Raw genomic sequence first — 20,542 nt, forward strand, 5'->3', positions numbered from 1 at the left:
CCATAGGAAATAATGTAAATGCAATTAATCCGTTCCCAAACTCCCAAAACAGAAAATTCCCATTTTAATTTATATTTGTTTTTTTGTTTACATTTACAGTACAGTACAGTATTTAAACAATAAAAATACCTTACCTTACCTGTTGTGGTGTGATGGCATCAGTGGATGAAAAATGCTAAGTTAATGCTAGCTTTAGTTCAGTGTTGAATTTGTGTATTTTACATTGGGCATATTGTTAGACTACTAAGAGGTCCTTGCGTGCGTTGTTTAACGTCAGGCACGGTGTTGAACAGCTGGGGGGGGGGGGGGGGGGTCCTCGTGCCAGTCTTTACAGAAAAGTAGTTACGGTAGTTACAACTGCGCGATTATCGCCTTCCTACTTCCACTGTGGTTTGTAGCACTGTATGTTTTTCTTTGCTGCCACTGGCACTGTTGTCTTTCTTTGGGCCCATGGCGAAGAAAATTGTCGTGGAAAAATCAAAATGCACTCGCGATTACGGAGCACCTCCTGGAGTATTCACGATCTGACTGGAAATGAGCAGTGCATCGTCTCAACCACCGCAACGTGAGCATTCGGAATTGCTCGGCTTCGCTCGGCTTCGCTCGGCTTCGATCGGCTACCCGTTTTCAAGGTATGTTCGGCTTAGCTTGCTTTGCTTGGGTGTTCAAACTCCGACGCATTTTTTACTTATTTAAGTCCAAATTGTACGAGTTCCGAGACGTTCAAACTCCGAGGTTCCACTGTATTTTTACTGTAATAGAAGTATAGAGTCTTGTGTACATCACATTATACATTTAGTAAAATGGTGCGCGTTAGTTGCATATGTTTCATTTTATAGGATTATGATTGTTTATGAGGGTGACCTTGAACCCCAAAAGTTTGAGAACCACTCTTTTAATCTATGCCCGCCATTCCATGATCTCAAATGTTATGACTAACATAATTTCTACAAAAACTTTTATAAAAGGCTGTTAATTTCCAGATAAATAAGGAAGAAAGAACAGTTCGGTGGAAGCCAAACAAGAGGTTTGTGTTTAGGACTTACAAGTAATTAGAGGACTTTTTAATTGTTGGCCGTATTCCCTGTTTAGTCAGCGATTCGTAAAGAATAGATGGGCAAAGTGAAACAAGGCGAAACTCATTATCCCAACACATCAGTGAAGCCGCTTAATGTGTCGTGAATGACACTTAGTGACCGGATCCAAACTTCCAATCTCGACTTCCAAGATTCATTTGAGCAATAAAAGGCGGCACTTTTATGGCTTTCCCGTGACCCAACAACACCTGTTCATCCTCCCGGTAATAATTCGATTCATTATCTTTGCGGCTGCTTCTTATCATTTTATGCTTCAAAGGTTGAACACAGCTTGTTTCTGTTCTTTGCTCTAAAGCAGACATATTGGGATTTTTTTAAGCTATAACACTGTTCTACTTCCAAGGTAGTCAAAACATTTTAACGCTGTCAACTCATTCACCTATAGATGACACAGCATCAGGAGCAACCAGGGGCTTAGCATCTTGCTCAAGGGCACTTCGACACGGTCGCAAGAGCTGAAGATGGAACCCAAAACCGTCAAGTTGCGAGACGACCACTCTACCATCTGAGCCATGTCACCCCTGCTGTCTTAATATTCAGGACATGTTTTCCTCAAAGGTCACCCGGCAGTCAGCCCTCTTGCAGGCCCCGTGTGGTGAGTCCAGCTTTTGTTACCGTGACCACCACGGGTAGATTTAAGGACCAAGCCCTGAACGATTATCTGAAAAAGAAAGTCATTTATGCCCCGCCCCCAAAAGATAAAAAACAAACAAAAATGTTATAAACACAAACATACAGTAGTATCATAATTAAATGTTGACATGACCACCAGGGGGTAGTAGAGTATAGACATATTTATATATACACAAAGAAGATGGTCTCAACTGCTCGGGAAGCTGCAGTAGTGTTAGATAAAGAATTGGCAAATCCACGTCCAGAAAGTTAAAAACCCTGCCACAGTTTGGCTTTAGTCCCGGGTGCTAGCTAGCTAGCTCCCTAACTAGCCCCCTTGGTGCCGGTTTACCTGCTAGGGAGCTAGCTAGCTAGCTAGCATCAGGGGCTAAAGCCAAACTGGCAGGGTTTTTACTTTCTGGACCTGGATTTGCCACCTCTGCGGAAGATAACGAATATATGACTTGTGAGTATTGTATAGTTGTTCAAATATCTGTTGCTTAAAGGATTGTAACACCACAACATCCGCAGAAAACAAACAAACAAACAAACAAACAAAACAAAGCTTTCACCGTAAGCATTTTAACTCGTGGAGGCAGCAGTTCATAAACTACACTTTGAGTCTATGTTGTTATGGACACATCATCAAGCCCCATATTTGCATCCTTGGTTCCTGCGGAGGAGAAAAGTTGCGGTCCACATTATGTTTCCTGCCCCCGAGAATGATTGATTACCGTGAACGTACAAGCAAAATAACCTTAGAGGCGACCCACGTCGTATAATCGTACGAGTAATATTGACGAATCCAGCTCTTAAGGCGCAAACGTTTGACAGCTGCTGTCATTATTTTGAGCTGAATTTGAGTAGCAGCAGGCTAAAAAAAAAAAAAAAGACCGGCAGCCTCTCTCAAAATATCATTTCTTCGTAATGTTTATTGCTTGAGAAAACAATTTGAATTCAACAGAGATTTTAGTGAGGATAAACCCGAGTACGTCGAATAGTGTCGATGGCCATTTTCATCATTTTTTTTCCCCACAAATTGATACTATTCGTCAGTCCTCAAGTTGTATCTTCTTCTTACAAATTGTTAACCAACTGAAATGGATGAAAATTGCTGGAGAGCAAATTTATTAACACTTCAACTGTCTCAAAGTCTCAAAAACGGCCATTTGATGTTTTTTTTTCTCCGACAGGAATCCTTCAACGACAAACTTTACTAATTGCTGCTCATTTAGAACCACATAAACTAGACAGATGGTTGATGCAAAATTCCAAACCGTTTTAGACGTCACCGTCATGCGTGGATGACTTGCTAACGCGGAACTACAATAAGTCCGCACAAATTCCAGGCTGGAACAAAACGTGTGATGAAGCTCCGAGAGATCCGCAGGCACCCCTTAATGTCAGGAATGCGTACTTGCAATAACACAAGACATAAATCCTCCTCCTGGTGGGAGCGCGGGGGCCAGTTTGTTGCTGCTAGCAGTTGTGATTAGGACCCGAACACCAGCCCCCCCTCGGAATTGTTGCGTTTATTACTTTTGCCAACTGCCGTCAAACTCACCAGTTTTTTTGCAGCCCTGCATGAAAATGTATCGTTGCGCTTTGCCCAACCTGAGCTCCCAAACTCGCATCCCATGGAAAAATGCATCTTAACCAATTCCACCAAAATGAATTAGACATTTCTCCGACGGCGTATTACAGCCACATGTAAATATATATTTTTTTAGAGTGAAAAAAAAAAACTCGCAAATTTTCCACTTTATAAAGTGAAATAAAAAAGTGACAAATTTGCAAAAAAAATACTCAGAAACGTACGAGAAATACACGTAGCGTAGCTATAGTCTCATCGTGTGAGGACTTGTTGGTGGTTAATGGGACACTGTTTATAAAATGAAAAGGCAGGATTCATTTAAACTTTATTCGTCATACAAGGCAGCTAGAGCGACAACACTTCCTGATTCCCTATCAGCTGACTAACACCAGCCAATTAGAAGCTAGCACTTTTCAGGCAAATTTAGTGAATGAAGAAGAGCAACAGATTCGACACATCAACTTAGATACTAAAATTCATTTGAACTATTTTTATTAGTTTAACATTTTTCCCCACTTTTGTTAACAAGAGTTTGAAAACCTAGAATTTTTTTTTTTTTTATTGTATTGGAACAGATATAAAATGTATGATTCCTTGTGAGTTAAGTAGTGAAGTCGTGCGATTAATTACGATTAAAAATGGTAGTCGCCTGACGCCCCTAATTTAATAATTTTTCTTAAAAAAAAAAAATCCAAATTTGAAAAAAATAATTAGGAATAAAATAACTCAAGTTAAGAGATAGTTAGCATATTTTGGTCCTCCTTCCACAATGGGGTACCGCAAGATATACGTCACCACACTTGATGAATATTCATGAGTCTAGCGAGGGGGTCAAACTCGGCCGGCCAGTCACGCGAGACGCATGTAAAGAGTCTACTAGCGAGATGTCTACTGCGCTAAATCTACTAATTCTGTCCGAGAATGATGTCCCTGGTGCCAAATTCACTGGTATAGCTGATATTTATTAATTAAATATGCGAATATTAATGCAATTTTAGATGGAAAACAGGGTTAGGTTTATTAAGAATTACAAAAGACAACTCATACGACGTCATCGCATGGCGCAATCGCTTCCTGGTCTTCTTTTTTTTTAAATTATTGGTGGATCACATCTCTATGGTGTACAGCGCCACCTACAGGTCCCACAGATGGAAACGGGCAGAAGTCACACGTCCGTTTTGCGCATTTTCAGTACATTTGCTTCAAAAATTCAAAACAATTGGATGGAAACCTGACTATTGTTGGTCGGTGAAGTCGGGGTACTTTTTTTTTCCTTCTGACTTTGCAAGTGGGATTTCCGAGTTCCCGTACACACTTCCTGACTTGAAGTCTAGAAAAGTCTGACTCGCCATTTCCCTCAAATGCAGCATTATTCAATTGATTCCAATTAGCATCACTTTAGTCGCATTGGGAACCCACGCCAACCTCAATCCGAACCGGGGGAGAAAATGACCAATTAGTTTAATAAGCCCATCAACAAGTTCAGACCAGAGAACGTGAACATGGTATGATTCTGACCCTGATTCTGCAGCTCAAAGCATCAGACGTCAGAATTCTCGGTAGCCCCCACGCAGGCTTTCACGATCGCTTTAATGGCTCCTCATGCCGCCGGAAACCGCAGCCGTATAAATAATGCAATATGTTCGCGCCGCCTGGTGTCAAAGGAGCACAAAGACTAGCTGGGGGTAATCATTATCTCCATGTAGTCCTGTTGGGGGAAAAAAAACATAACAAGAAAGAATTCACAAACGGCTCTGCTGAAACTCGAATCGACTAAATGCTAATGCTAACGTACAACATTAGCAGCACTATTTCTGTCTTAAGACTTCACACCTGTTTCAATATTATATTGTTGACACGCATGCTCAACTTCCCCCCACACATTCCATTGCTGATTTTACAGAACAATGACGGGGGGTGGGGGGGCATTAAAATGGCAGCTTTTTACAGGTGGTGTAAAACGGGCCACTGGCAAGTGGTCAGTCCAAGGTGTCGCCTGTTTATTGGATGACTCTTTTGACTGCTTGACTCACCGTTTTAAAGCGAAGCAGATGTCGTGTCTCACTTCACGTGCTTTTCATTATTTTTTTTTTCTATAAAAATGGGCTTTGACCAAGCGCAGCCCAGATGAGTTAACCGCATTTCAAGTGTAGCCCAAAGATGACACCCTGCCCTCGATTTCCATTCTCCGCTGAGCAGCTGTTCTCGCCTCTACCTTGTGTTTTTAGACACCGCATGAGGATTTAAAATGGGACATATTAGGGAAAGATGACGTTAATTGCTTGTACCGTATATAAATAGTTGGTGTCTCTTGAGTGCCTGCTCACTCCTCAAGTGTAAAATGAATCTGATATGATTGTCACGTATCACCTAAATTCACCACGCCTGCATAAATACAATCATTTTATTTCGAAGTAGACTGATATGTTTTTTTCAGGGCCAATACCGATTATTACTAGCCAAGGAGACCGATAATAGATATTTGGAGCCGATATTCAATTTCAGTAAAATATTTTAAAATACAAATTCCAACGCTTAACTTTGTTGAAATGCCTTAAAGCAATTGTTTACTGAACAACTTTTCAGATGTGCAAAATGTAGATTTTATTTTTTATTTTTTTATTATTTGTTTATTTATTTTTAAATCTTAGATATCTATGTTTTAAAATTCTAACAAAAAACTTCAGGGAAGTATGTCTTAAAAACTAAATAAAAACTTACGTAAATATCATAGCTCCCTAGAGTTTTCTATGATAAATATTTTTTTCTGAAATTTCCAAATAACTGAAATGTTAAACTTAGAATATACGATATGCGTTCCAGGGGGAGAATCGACAACATCTGGTTCATTACATTGTGTTTTTAACCTGGGAAAAATATAACTTTATTCTCATGTTGTAAGTTTACAACTTTTATTGCCTAAAAAGTATGACTCTGGTATCTTTTTTAAAAGGTGTTTTTTTCCACTTTATTCCCTATGAAATTTAGTGGTACACATTCTATATTCAATTGGTGTTGGGATTTTGAGGTTGAAGTAAAAAAATAAAATAAAAAAAATCTCTGTTTAGTTGATGCCCCAGTGAAGGGTTAAACTGAGTAATCGTGAGAAAAGCACTATAACACATCAAGCTATGTCAAAAAAAAACATGAAAAATTATGATTTATAATGGGAGTCAATGGGCCAAAATTTGGACATTTTTACTCATGCGTAGTATAAAAAATTCTTTCCCACATATAATAACGGCAATAATAATTTTGAAATTTTGGATGGTGCCATTTTGAACTTCAACATGTTTTGGACAATTGGGTGCAATTTCAGTTTACTCAGTGATTTTTTTTTCTCCATATGCTTAATATTTGATATTCATATTGATAAAAAGCCAAAAGCCCCAAATTTGACACTTATCTAAACAATTCAAGTGTAACAATATGTTATAATTTCTTATAGCCATGTTTACAAGCACAAATGAAGCATGGGTGGGGGGAGGGGAAGGTGGGATCAGCATTATTTGGGTGGGGGTGGGGGTGGGGGGGGGGCTAGGGAATTGCCACTCATTGTGAGGAAACACGCATGCTAAGCAGATGTAAATGAGCTGACTGTGCACCGAGATCTCCGAAGTGTGGACACGTGTCTAAAAATAGCCTGAGAGCATCACCCAATCGGAACGCAGGTCAATCGGCGTGGCGCTCCAGGGCGCTTCGTCTGGATCCTGCTGATCAAAAGGCAAATAAATCGGAGTGAAGGTCGCAGGATCCAGCACGTCGATAAAAGTTATTCCGAGCGCGCCGCCTGTCCTTATCCTCATTATCGATTGGAAAGAGGATGGGGGGGGGGGGGTTTAGTTGCGGGGGTGCGGGGGCTTTCTCCCACGGGTGCTGAAGAGGATCAGGAGGTCATGGGAAAAAGCTTTTTAGGAATGCAAGCTCTCACAAAGCATGCGACACAATGTTTTCCCATAAACATTTATTTACAAAAACAGAATAATTTGAGGCGTGAATACAAAACAAAACAAAACAAAACAAAACAAAACGTGCGATTATGATAAAAAATACACGATCATACACAACATATAAGGTATGCATCCTTCTTTTTTGGGGGGGGCTGGAGAAGCTTGTCGGGGGGGGGGGATTATTGCATTTCAGGGGTTGCTGTTTAAGGCAATGAAGATACAAGAACACTTCACGTTACAATGAAGTTTGCGATATTATTATTATTATTATTATTACTTAAGTCTTCATCACAGGACACAAACACATCAATAGGTGGGAAGAGAAAGAGAAGTTGTTCAATAAAGCATTACAAACAAGGTTGGTCCACACATTAAGAGAAGATTTTCAAAACCGTGTGTATTCATACACTGCTCTCAAAAAGTTGGGAATTTTGATCTCGGGGTGAAATTTCAGGATGAACCTCAAATGTGCTATAAACTTTTACAAGTGAACTTGTCCACATTTTTGGGATGTCCAACTCTTCCGAATGGCAAAATTCATAACAGGAATTCCATCCATGAATGGATATTCGTCCTGCTGTGCTGTTGTTAAAAGTACCTGAGACTCTTCCATTTGACGACTGAGCATCGGTCACTTCCTCCAAAAATGAGCCGCCTTTATGTCCTTCCCTCCAGAACAAAGAGATCGTCCAGCAACTAAGATGTCACACTTTCCTGACATCGGGAACTTCTCACTTCAAATGATCAGTAAAATCCTTGAAAAATAAATTCTGGCCTGCGCATCGTCTGCAGGTTTGGGAGAATTTTCCTACATTCTGACCTCTGCAATTTTGCTGTTCGCCTCCTTTCTGTGCGAGAACTGCAATTGAGTGAAATTGCGTGGGAATGCTGTTAGCTTGAATGCGTGTGATTATGAAGTCAATTGAAAGATAAATGACTCAAGTACTCAAATGTGGTCCAAGCGGGGTTTGAACCCAGGAAATTACGACAGTACGAAAATGAATTGAAAATGAATGTTGATTAAAAAAAAAAAAGTGGATATTTAACGTTAAATTGTGCGAATACTGTAAGTAATGCGAAATCAGACGATAAATACTCCGGAAGGCGTGAATTTTTGAAGCAAGTTGAAATTTGAACGCTGTAAATAGAAAATATTATTTTGTTGAGTTGTTACACGGCAAAGTGTGGAGAGTAAAAATCAAAACAACAAGTGAAAAGTTTAGACTCTGAAGAAAATGTTATGCATTTTAAATCCATCTTGAAATTTCACCTAAAAGATGAATCCAGTGAACCACCGCTGCTCACAGGGATTCGGGAGCAGGCCCAGCTGCAAAGGGTTAACATCCGCAAGTAACCAGTGCCCACTCAAAATAATACCAATAGATGCCACAACATGGCGGCAAAGCACTTTTTCCCCATTAGACAAAAAACAAATCTACAAATTAGGGAGAATATGCCAGGTTCACCGCATCCCGACCTTTTTTTGAGCAGTGTTGCGTGTGTGTGTGCTGCATTATGAAAGAGTCCCTGCAGTTTGTCCCTCGCTGTGCACCGTAGTAGCGGTGTCATTAGAACCGCTCGGCAGGCCTGGCTCCTCCCACCTGGCTCCTCCCACCTTCTTCAGTACGGATACTGCTTCTGCTTCTTGCCGGCGAAACACGACAACCAGGTGCACAGCAGCATGGCGCCCGCCGCCCCGGCGCCCGTGCAATAATAGGCCCAGCCGATCTGGCAGGAACCTGCAAAGGAAATTTGGATCCGTGAGCTGTTGACTGCAGGAAGAAACACCGTCAGCACAGCGGATAACATTGGATTTGTCATTTGTTGGACCAGGACGTGTTTTCTCGGAAACGTGTAAGATGCGAATCAGTTTCATCGTCATTCGTTGACGTTAATGTCATGTTTCGATTCTGTGGGGGTTGTTGGGTATTTGTTCCTTATGGGTGTTCTTGTTGTTTTGGTCTGCGGTTGGTGTTTTTTGTCTCGTGTTCCTGGTTTCTTCCATCGTCTCGTTATGTCAAACCACGTCCACCTGTGTGTGTCTTCCCTTCCCCAGGTGTGTCTCATTAGTGTTGGTGTGTTTAGTGTGTTGTGTTTGTCCAGTCGGTGTGGGCGCATTGTCTGTTATGTGTGGAAATTCCTAAGCCAAGTCGCCGTCGCCGCAGCCAAGTCAAGTCACTTCACAGCAAGTCAAGGCAAATCAGGTCCTGTCACGTCACGCGCATTCCAGTCATGGCGACCAGTCTACCCACGTCCCGTCCAGTCATGGAGACCAGTCTACCCACGTCTCGTCCAGTCATGGCGACCAGTCTACCCACGTCTCGTCCAGTCATGGCGACCAGTCTACCCACGTCCCGTCCAGTCATGGCGACCAGTCTACCCACGCCCTGTCCAGTCATGGCGACCAGTCCACCCACGCCCTGTCCAGTCACGGCGACCAGTCTACCCACGTCCCGCCCAGTCATGGCAACCAGTCTACCCACGTCCCGCCCAGTTATGGCGACCAGTCTACCCACGCCCTGTCCAGTCATGGCGACCAGTCTAGTCCCGTCCAGTCATGGCGACCAGTCTACCCTCGTCCCGTCCAGTCATGGCGACCAGTCTAGTCCCGTCCAGTCATGGCGACCAGTCTAGTCCTGTCCAGTCACGGCGACCAGTCTACCCACGCCCCGTCCAGTCACGGCGACCAGTCTACCCACGTCCCGCCCAGTCACGGCGACCAGTCTACCCACGCCCCGTCCAGTCACGGCGACCAGTCTACCCACGTCCCGCCCAGTCACGGCGACCAGTCTACCCACGCCCCGCTCAGTCATGGCGACCAGTCTACCCACGCCCCGCCCAGTCATGGCGACCAGTCTACCCACGTCCCGTCCAGTCATGCTGACCAGTCTAGTCCCGTCCAGTTATGGCGACCAGTCTAGTCCTGCCCAGTCATGACGACCAGTCCCGCCCAGTCATGGCGACCAGTCGAGTCCCGTCCAGTCATGGCGACCAGTCTACCCGCGCCCCGTCCAGTCATGGCGACCAGTCTAGTGTCGTCCAGTCATGGCGACCAGTCCAGTCCCGTCATGGCGACCAGTCTAGTCCCGTCCAGTCATGGCGACCAATCCAGTCACGTCCCATCAAGTCATGGTTGTCTGCTCACCTTCCTCCCACGCATTGCTTTTGATTCCCATTTCCCCGTATTTGGGTCCACCATCCCTTTCCACCATGACGGTTATCACGATTGGCAAATGGAGATTTTGGGTGCGAGTCCTTAAACGTAAACCTGTGAGTACCCCCGTACAAACAAAAGCCCGGTTGATGTTTCCATGACATCACACGAGAAGAGATCGATAGCCAAAGTCAAACAATTCGGAAAACAACAACCCCTTTTTTGCATAACCTATTCCGGAAAAAGAACATTTTCTCAGTAAGTTTCTGCTAAATTGTGGCGTTCCACTCATTAGTGCAGCTTGAACCGCCGCCGTGCCGACCTCAGCGTACCTTTTTGTGACTTATTAAAAAAAGACAAACTTTCTTTCCATGACTGTCGAGCATCTGCAAACTAATAAATGATTGAATCCGATTCGTGCAATGCGTGGAATTCCCGTGGGAGAACGTCGGTGCTAACGAGCGCTTGTGTGACGGTGTTAAAAAAAAAAAAAAATGCTGCTGAAGTTATTTCCAACCTTGGTGAGGTTACAAACAGCTGAAGCTTTTGGCACCAGACAAACAACACTTGTCATGACAGTGCGCTAACAAGCTTGTCAGATATGTGAAATTTTCATCACAATCGGATGTTTCACTTTCGCTATCACTTGATACATACAGACAGTTTGCACTTTTTGAAAAAAAATCGACTCTTTTGATAGCGATTGTTAAAATATCAAGGTGAAGATCTCTCCTCCATTTTGAGAGCTCCAGTATTTTGCAGTCATTTCGAATTGAATTTAAATACTGAAGTAATAATAAGCGCATTACAAATACAATTTATTATGATGATTATTATTATTAAGTCCCCTATGAAGTCTGTCTAGCAACAAGTGACCAATTCTGTTGATATGCTTCGCTTTTGTCTAATTGTTCAAATTCATTTTCAATTTTTATAATGACTCATTTCTTATGAGAAATTAAATGTGGTTTTCGAAGTTTAGAATGAATCATGATTTAAAAAAAAAAAAGTTTTTAAAATACTTTTAAGATAGAATGTAATTGAAAAAGCTCAACATTTAGCAACAGCCTATTTATTGTGGTACATAATTTTTTTTCCTTTTAATTGCATTACTTTAAAAGAAAAAAAAAGAAGCTGATCAGACAGTAACAGACAAAGTACGATAACCTTCAAATGTCATTCAAACAGCCAAGGGGGCGTGGCTGATTTATGCCGAGAATGTCACTGGCCTAAAAAGCGCAGTTTCACTTGAGCCCCTTGAATTCTGCCTAGCAACAAGTGACCCGACAAGTTCTGTTGCTCTACATTGCTGTCTGCTTGATTGCTAAAAATTTTATTTAACTTTGAAAGTTTTATATTGAATCAGTGATTTGTGTTGAGTAGATGAGTTACATAAAAAAAAAAATTACAACATTTTTAAAGCAATATTGTAATTTAAAAAAAAACTTGTCACCAGACTGTAAGACATAAAGTAGGCTACTGTAGTTTTTCTAATTAGTTCCACGACTTTTTATCATATAAAACACAACTTCAATTCAGATAAGAATTGAAGCAAAAACAAACCCGTTTATGTGTATTTTTTTATTTTTTTTTTTAGTGATTGCATCATCTCACCAAGCTGAAACTGGTCCGAGCTGTTGCTGCACGTCTGTTGCACTTCCTCACTGTCCCACCCGAGCGGATAGAGCGCACAGCCGGATCCGATGAGCAGGCCTACAAAACAGGACGAGGCCACAGCAGGTTAGTGATGCACGGGAAGGGCTCAAAATGTAGACGGAAACGGACTGAGCCCTGCCGCGGAGAGCGAAACTTACACACCCCAAAATGTTTATAAATGATTATATTAAGTCATTCACGCCCAGCCATTTTTACTGAAGCAACCCTCTTCGCTCCCGGCTGTTTTACTGGATTTTGACTGATTTTGGAAGGCCATTAGAATATTGTGTTCTATTGCTATAAAAACATGGAACCTACCAAAAGAAAGATAAGAATCTCTTCTTTCATCAGGAAAAAAGTATATCGGTATCTGTTTCTGTTTTCCAGCAATTAGCATTCGAATATGGCTAAGTTTCATCATTATGCACAAATCAGTTTAAAACTGTGGGGAAAACGGCTTTTTTTTTTCAACATGGCCCTGGTTTAGCTCTTATACTCTGCTGCCACCTGCTGGCCGTTTTTGTAATAAATGTCATTGTTTTAAGCGTTCTCTTCAGTTCAGAGGCTGCATCACAGCCTTCTGTATGCTCTAGCATTAAAAAAAAAACACACACTAAAAAAACATATAAATACGTTTTTTGGGACCATGATAATATTTCAAATAGAACGCATTTATATGTTTTGGGGCGTTAATTAGCTCAAACCATAAATATACTACAATCTACGATCTTATATAATTTATATAATATAAATATATAATTCATTTTATGACATAACCATTCAAAATAAATGTTTACAGATGATTCGATTTAAATAAATACACACACATAAAGTTGTACGCTTTCAGTGCAGTGCCACGCTTTGCCACAACATGCCTAGCTGTACTGCAATAGAAGAAACGTAATTATGAACAAGAAGAAGAGGCAGAGAAGGTGGCCTACTAAGCTCCAGTAATTGTCATATAAATACACAGTATATGCTATTATTATATGCTGTATGTGTTGAGGCTCAGGGTTTTAATCTAAGTAACATTAATGCTAATTTGCGTTGTTGTTTATGGTGTTTCACATTATATGCTAGCATTAGGCTAGCAGGCTTTCATTACACAAAATTAGATGGTTTATTTGAATGTTTTGTGAGTAGTGAACCACCAATTTGCTGCGGATTATTGTAATCACAAGTCAAGGTGTGGAGGGAAGAACTTGCTGGCGGATTTTCTTCATAAATTCAAAATGTTTTCCTGTAATGAGCGAGAAGCAAAATCCCGGGAGGTTCTCCGAGCCTCCTGGGAAGGTGTGTGGAAGTGCACATTCTTGCGCCCTTGTTTCGTGTTGCCTTTGTGTTTCAGTTCAAATGCTCGACGGTGTACACAACTTGCCTCCAGACGCGACAGACGTTCACAGACGGGCAGCGTGGTGAATTGAAAGCTGAAAAATGGCGGACAAATGACTAATATACTTCCGAAATAGTTTACAGTAGTTGTGAAACTCTTCTTTGTTTGTGCCTGCATGACACCAAACTGAATTCATCAAGATACACAAACTTTCCTGTCCTGTTTAATGTCAATGAGTCAATGATACTGTTGGGCCCTTGCCAAGTACGGCTTTTGATCCCATAGTATATATCTTAAAAAAAAAAAAAAAAAAAAAAGAAGTAAAAACTTACGTAATTCCAGCTCAGGATCAGAGAGGTTCAAGGGATTTTTTTCCTCATCCGTGACAACTTAACCACATCTACTTCCCAAATTTTAACGTTGCGCCAAGCATCACAGAAAAAGTGACACGCCGGGGGATTGGATGTAAATCCTTGTGCAGGCAGCCAACCGGGTGCAAACACACACACACACACACAAATACACACGTGCACACACACATGAGATGTTGTCGTTACATAACATTATCAAATGGTGTTTTGATTAAAATGTACCACCGTAAAGAAAAGTGAAAGGCAATGCCAGCCAGCCTGATAATGTATTCACGATTAATATTTAACAATATCACGGATTCCCTTTCAAGTGCAACGCGGAAAGACACGGTCGCGTGTAATCCAACTGAATTTCTTTACGGGGGACGGGGGGTGGGGGGGCATTGGCATACTGTAAGGAGGATATTTTTTCTCTTCAAAAGAGTCAAGAGTGGCTTTGATTTCAGTGCACAAAACAATGGAAAGGGTGCGGCTGCGCTACCCTTGCCTGGTTTTGACGAGGCCACGTGAAGAGGCGTTGAGGTCTGACAAGAGGCAAATCGGTTGGGGAAAACAAATCTGCATGGAGAAAGATAAACTAGAGTTTCACCTATTAGACCACAAACCTCTTCCAAGTCCAAACCCCCTAAAAAATAAAATAAAAATAAAAATCCCAGAGCTGATGTTTGGTATCGAGCATACCACTTCCCGGACTGTACCTATACCATTAGGACACAAAACAATCAAAATAAGCTAAAATTCCTGAATCCGCTTTTAAAGATAGTTCATCTTTGTGTAATGATCGAACAAGGGAACGAGTTGTCTAACTGAATCAGCTAACCAACAAATTAGCTAACAAATCAACTTTGTCAAAGAAAAAAAACTAACAAACTTCACATTATTGAACAAACCAAATGCAAAATCTATCTATCTATCTATCTAGCTAACCTAGCTATTGTAGCTAATTAGCTAGCTTCTATCTATCTATCTATCTATCTATCTATCTATCTATCTATCTATCGGAGCTAGCTAGCCTAGCTATTGTAGCTAATTAGCTAGCTTCTATCTATCTATCTATCTATCTATCTATCTATTTATCGGAGCTAGCTAGCCTAGCTATTGTAGCTAATTAGCTAGCATCTATCTATTTATATCTATCTATCTATCTATCGCAGCTAGCTAACCTAGCTATTGTAGCTAATTAGCTAGCATCTATCTATCTATCTATCTATCTATCTATCTATCTATCTATCGGAGCTAGCTAACCTAGCTAATGTAGCTAATTAGCTAGCTTCTATCTATCTCTCTCTCTATCTATCTATCTATCTATCTATCTATCTATCTATCTATCGGCGCTAGCTAGCCTAGCTATTGTAGCTAATTAGCTAGCATCTATCTATCTATCTATCTATCGGAGCTAGCTAGCCTAGCTATTGTAGCTAACTAGCTAGCTTCTATCTATCGATCTATCAATCTTTTTCATTCTATCGACGCTAGCTAGCCTAGCTATTGTAGCTAACTAGCTAGCTTTTATTTATCTATCTATCTATCTATCTATCTATCTATCTATCGAAGCTAGCTAGCCTATCTATTGTAGCTAACTAGCTAGTTTCTATCCATCTATCTAATCCAATCTAATCTACAGCGTCTATCTACACAGTAAGTTCGATATAACAAAATCAATTTCTCAATGTATTTGTGTTCCACCAGTGCCTAGTCAGAGGTGCTTCCTCTGAATCCAAATATTTCACTTTGCCCCCCCCCCCCCCCCAGGACATACCTTCCACTTTGTGAGAAGGTCAAGTGCTGCGAGTCCTGGACAGGTTTGTTTGTTTGTTTACGGCTTTATTTACCCGCCCGCCACTGTTTGCTGCTGTTGCCACGGCGACTGGCCCACATCTGCTAACCGCCCAAGAAGCTGTACAAGTTCCTGCGAGATTGAGTTTCAATTGATCTCCATTATCAGAGCGACTATCTCCGGCGTTAATGGCTTCTCTGAAAAGCTCGCTCTGTTGAACTGGGTGGGACTTCCATAAATGGACTCAATCCCTTTTCGAATGCGCCTAACGCGCTGATCTTTCTTCATTTGCCTCGCATTTCATCACCATCGATTCACTTTTTCATGTCACATTTCAACTCACGGGGGAAGTTCATTGTCTCATCCTGGCTTCTTGATTCCTCATTCTTTTATTAGGTTACCTGATGGAAAAGTCTCATTTTCACAGCCTCCTACTTTTTTTTTTTTTTTTGGTTAAAGAGAAAGACACTTCTTTGCAGGCACTTAAAATATCTTTCAAGCTCAGCATTTTCTCAATCGAACATTCATCCATCTTATCCATTTTCAGAACCAGTTATCACTCAGATCTAACAAGATAACTGTTGATCGACCTATTGTGCGATCTAAAAAAGTAATTATACGTAACTGACTGACTGACCATCAAACGAAGGAACGAACCAACACACTTAACTAATTATATAATAATTAATAAACAAACTAGTTAACCAATGAATTGACGAACAAACTAATTCAGCTAATCGATCAAGCTAATGAAATCTATATATCTACTCTAATCAATTAAATCTATTGATGTAAATGAGTAACTGCGATTTATTGATTTAATGAAATAACTAACTTATTGATCTTTCAAACTAACTAACTGTTGCCTAAAGTAAACTCTCGTTTTCACAGCTTGGTTCCTTTTGTTGTCAAGAAATGAGAAACATCTTTGCATCCAGGCAATATCTTTGAAGATCCACAAATGATCCGTTAGTCAGATCTAACAAAATATCTATCGACGGATTTAACAAAAAATCTCACCAACCGAACGTGCAAATGAACAAACGCACAAAGTAAACAAACAAAACAAAATCTCGATCACTCTAACGAAATAGCTATTGATCTTTCGAAATGCGTAACTGTATGGAATTGACTAATTGTCATTGATGGACTTTTTTTTTTTTTTTTTTTACCTAAAAGAAAAGTCTCCTTTTCACAGCGCAGCTCTTTTTTTTTTTTTGTCAAGTTCAAGAAGTCAAACAGTTCTTTGCACCCAGACGATAAATTCCTGTCAAGGTCAGGATTTGCCACTAAGCTGCAGAGAATTTGGAAATGTGCCTGAATAAATCGCAGTCATTTGGGATATTCTCCATTTTGGTAGCAAATAGAAAACTATAGGGAAGAGAAGACACGGTCTGAAAATACACAGAAGATATTTGCCTCAGCTGACGAGATGCACAAAGGTGACAAAAGTATCGGGTCGTTCCACCTACAGGATGTGAAAATATGGACTTTGTCCTCAAAATGTGCCCTTGGAACAGAACAGGGCATTCCTGAAACTGTTCCCACATCATCCCATCTTTTTACAAGATGATGGAATGTGGCCGGGTGATTAATTATTATTTATTTTTGTTCATTTGTGAACCACGTCTGCACTGTAGAATATATTTTCTTCTTTCACTCCATACAAATTCAGCCATTGCTGTCATAAAGCTTCTTTGCGCGCTAGAAACAGAAAAGGTCCTTTCCCCGAATTGTTCCCACAAAGTTGCAAGTGTTCATCTCGCTCCAGTTGGGAAGCCTTCACAGGCCTCAAGTGGAGACGCCTTTTCAAACGCCGCTGCGATTCCCGCGGGCAGCTCCGATCAGCCCACGCCGCTCGCTGAGTCTTACAACGCCCGCGCCGAGCGTACTGTCGGGCCGAGCCGCTGTTTTCGGAGACGCGCATGCGATCGGCGGCTGAGTGAGGATGCGCTGAAAAGAAGGATTTGCGCGTAAAATAAAAAAGTGTGAGGTGCACGTTGAAGCGTTGCAACACGTCTCGAGGTTGTCGTATCAGGCCTGGCTGAAGTGTTGATCAGAAATCTCTCGCAAAGGTTTTCATTAAGTATCCAGTGGGACCAGCAACTAAGTCCTCTTGGAAAAGTCCTGGACCAGTCCAGTCCAGCCCTGGACCACTTCTAGTCCGAATGTGGGTTTGGCTACGCTGTGCCTACCCTTGATTGGTTCAGAGGTGGCAAATCCAGGTCCAGAAAGTAAAAACCCCGCCACGGTTTGGCTTTAGCCCCAGGTGCTAGCTCGCGAGCGAATTAGCTAGCTCCCGGGGTGCTCAGTTAGCTAGCTAGCACAAGTGGCTAAAGCCAAACGGTGGCAGGGTTTTTACTTTCTGGATCTGGATTTGCTACCTCAATCAGGGATGTGATTTTTCCGTTAATTCGCGGAATTCCGCTTTTTTTATCCCCCCCCCCCAAAAAAAAAAAATCTATTTTTTTTATTTTTTAGTAGTTCATTGTGTATGCACATGACTCCGACAGATAACATCTTCTGCTATAACAAAGACATTTGTTGTATGCTCTAATATGAGTTACTTTTCATTTGGTCGTGATACAATTATTTGTTCATGAAATTTGAACTCTTCAACATTATTTATGTGTTAACTTAGTAATCACATTAGTTAGATATGATGATATTGTCAGTGATAGTTTTTAAAAGCAAAGGCAGTCCAATGTTTTTGAATGTGACTGATTTTGAGTTGACTAAAACTGCCATTTTATATGGGATAGTTCAATATACATTGAAAATTTATGCTGTTGTTTTGTCTATTTCTTTGTCATGTGAGTGCATTGAAAGTACTTAAAAACACGGAAAACCCATGAGCTCCGGGGGGCTCCGCCCCCCTTGTCCCCCCACCAGGGGGACTAGCTGGGTGCCAGCGGCCCCCAGACCCCCGGCTAAATTTTCAGATAATTTCATTTTGGTCAAATCACATCTCTGCTCAATGAATGGACAGGTGGAGATTTCAGAGTAAAAAAGCCAAAGTGGCACCCTGCTTGTTTGTTGGCTGTTGACATGCTGCCATTCAGAAGCTCAATTCATCCAATTTAACATATCAGTCGCCTGGCACCCGACACCAGCACGCAAGGTGCGTGTGTGTTATATTGATCTGTTTCAGTGTCGACGGTACAAGCACTCTGTCAAGAGGCGTTTGTATCTATTCGGAGTTGCGCGCTATAGCCGCTAATTAATGCGTGTGCCGCTTAAAGTGGGAAAACGAGCTTCTGGTTCATTAGGAGGCGATAAAGCAGAAACACCAGCTCACTCGGGGCTGAAACTGTGGAAGTGGTAATTACGTTTGGAAAGTCTTGAGGATGGTGGAAAGACCTTCTGACAGTGGTTTCAAATTCATTTTCTTCACAAAGCGGCGCTACATGGTGGCCTAAATAACTGAAATCATCTTTCCCTATTGAAATGAATGGAAATGCAATTAATCCATTCCAGCCTTCAACCGTTTTTGGTTGAAGTCAACCGTAAAACATTTCTTGACAATAATACATACATACATATATATATATATGTGTGTGTGTGTGTGACCTCACTAGTCTAAACATGACATTCTGATTAATATTACATTTGTGGAATATGTGTTATGAAGCAAAATCCAGCCATTTTCATGCACCTCAGGGGGCGGCCATATTTGCCACTTGCTGTTGACTGAAGATGACATCACAGTTGCTCAGGCAAAGACTAATCGCAGCTCACCTTTTTTCTGAAGCTGAGCTGTGATTGGTTGTTACCCGAGACCTGAGCAACATTGATGTCACCTTCAGTCGAGTAAGCAAGTGGCAAAATGGCCGCTCCAAGAGATATTTTATTGTTCAAAGAAGTTTTGGGGTTTGACTTCCCCTTCAAATACACAAGGTAATGACATAATTAAACAGAATAAAAATAAATAAAGTAAATCAAGTGGCAAGTAAATATTTTGGCCAGTAGCTTAGCTATTTTCCAATTTACAATAAGGATGCATATTTTCTGCCAAAATGAATCAAACTAATCCATTTAGCAAGACCCATCAAACAGACACACTTAAGTCTGTTCAAATAATAGCACGCCGGATCTGGCTCATGGTCGTCCGTTTTCACTTTATCCAGCAGGTCTTCCCTGCGACCTCGTCGGGTGTGTCTCCTCAGATCTTAAGATTGCGGTCCACATTCCGTTCCCAAAGACGTACAGTTAAATAAGCAGAAGTGGAGGATTTAAGAGAAATTCCTCCGCGGGCTGTCGGCTAAAATGATGTATGCTTTACTCTTTGCTCGTAAATGTTCTCACTCACGCGCTAAGCCGCTGCCGGAATCCGAAACATGAACAACGTCGGAGGAGAACGCTCACAAAAGGGGATGAAAACAGCCGCCAGCCATGGCAACCAGGCTTTTATGACATCAACAGTATGAGACAACACATATGTTCCAACTCTGCCCGCATTCTTAACTCTCTACACATCTGTCAAGTCAGGTGACGTGGAAGAATTGTTACGGCGTATTTGGGGGGGGAAAAGTAAAGTGTATTTATTTAGTTTGTTTAAATTTGTTTGCTTATTTTTAGGTAGTACTTGGGGGTTGTAGTTGCCAATTTCAAGCTGACGATGGTCGAAACCATGTGACGAGACCACCAAAGCCAACATGGAAAACCTCCTCAGGGAAGGTTTGACTTCATAGGGCCATAAAAATAAACTCTCGCTAATGACACTAACAGAGGTGGCAAATCCAGGTCCAGAAAGTAAAAACCCCGCCACAGTTTGGCTTTAACCATTGATTCTAGCTAGCTAGCGAGCTAGCTCCCTAGCAGGTAAACGAGCACCATGGGAGCTTGCTAGGGAGCTAGCATCCCACAGTTTGGCTTTATCCCCAGGTGCTAACTAACTCGCTGGCTCCCTAGCAGGTAAACGAGCACCATGGGAGCTATCTATCTAGCACCTGGGGCGAAAGCCAAACTGTGGGATGCTAGCTCCCTAGCTAGCTCCCT

The 20,542-nt window shown here is 41.6% G+C and overlaps 1 protein-coding gene and 1 long non-coding RNA gene across 2 annotated transcripts in view; one reads left to right on the plus strand and one right to left on the minus strand.

Annotated features, from left to right (window-relative positions):
• The first annotated feature begins 335 nt into the window (after positions 1-335).
• Positions 336-13,678, plus strand: LOC144052018 (uncharacterized). Its single transcript, XR_013294096.1, has 3 exons — positions 336-632; positions 1,483-1,692; positions 12,005-13,678. It is a non-coding gene; the product is annotated as an uncharacterized LOC144052018 (long non-coding RNA).
• The window catches only part of LOC144052017 (LHFPL tetraspan subfamily member 6 protein), a 58,973-nt gene continuing 45,681 nt past the window's right edge, over positions 7,251-20,542 (minus strand). Inside the window, exons 3-4 of the mRNA XM_077565742.1 lie at positions 12,022-12,120; positions 7,251-8,992 (exon numbers count right to left, since the gene is read on the minus strand). Coding sequence (XP_077421868.1) covers positions 8,874-8,992; positions 12,022-12,120 — 218 coding nt within the window. The 3' untranslated portion in view covers positions 7,251-8,873. The remainder of the gene's footprint in view (positions 8,993-12,021; positions 12,121-20,542) is intronic.

The sequence above is a fragment of the Vanacampus margaritifer genome, chromosome 5, assembly GCF_051991255.1.
Source record: "Vanacampus margaritifer isolate UIUO_Vmar chromosome 5, RoL_Vmar_1.0, whole genome shotgun sequence".
NCBI classification, from domain to species: domain Eukaryota; kingdom Metazoa; phylum Chordata; class Actinopteri; order Syngnathiformes; family Syngnathidae; genus Vanacampus; species Vanacampus margaritifer.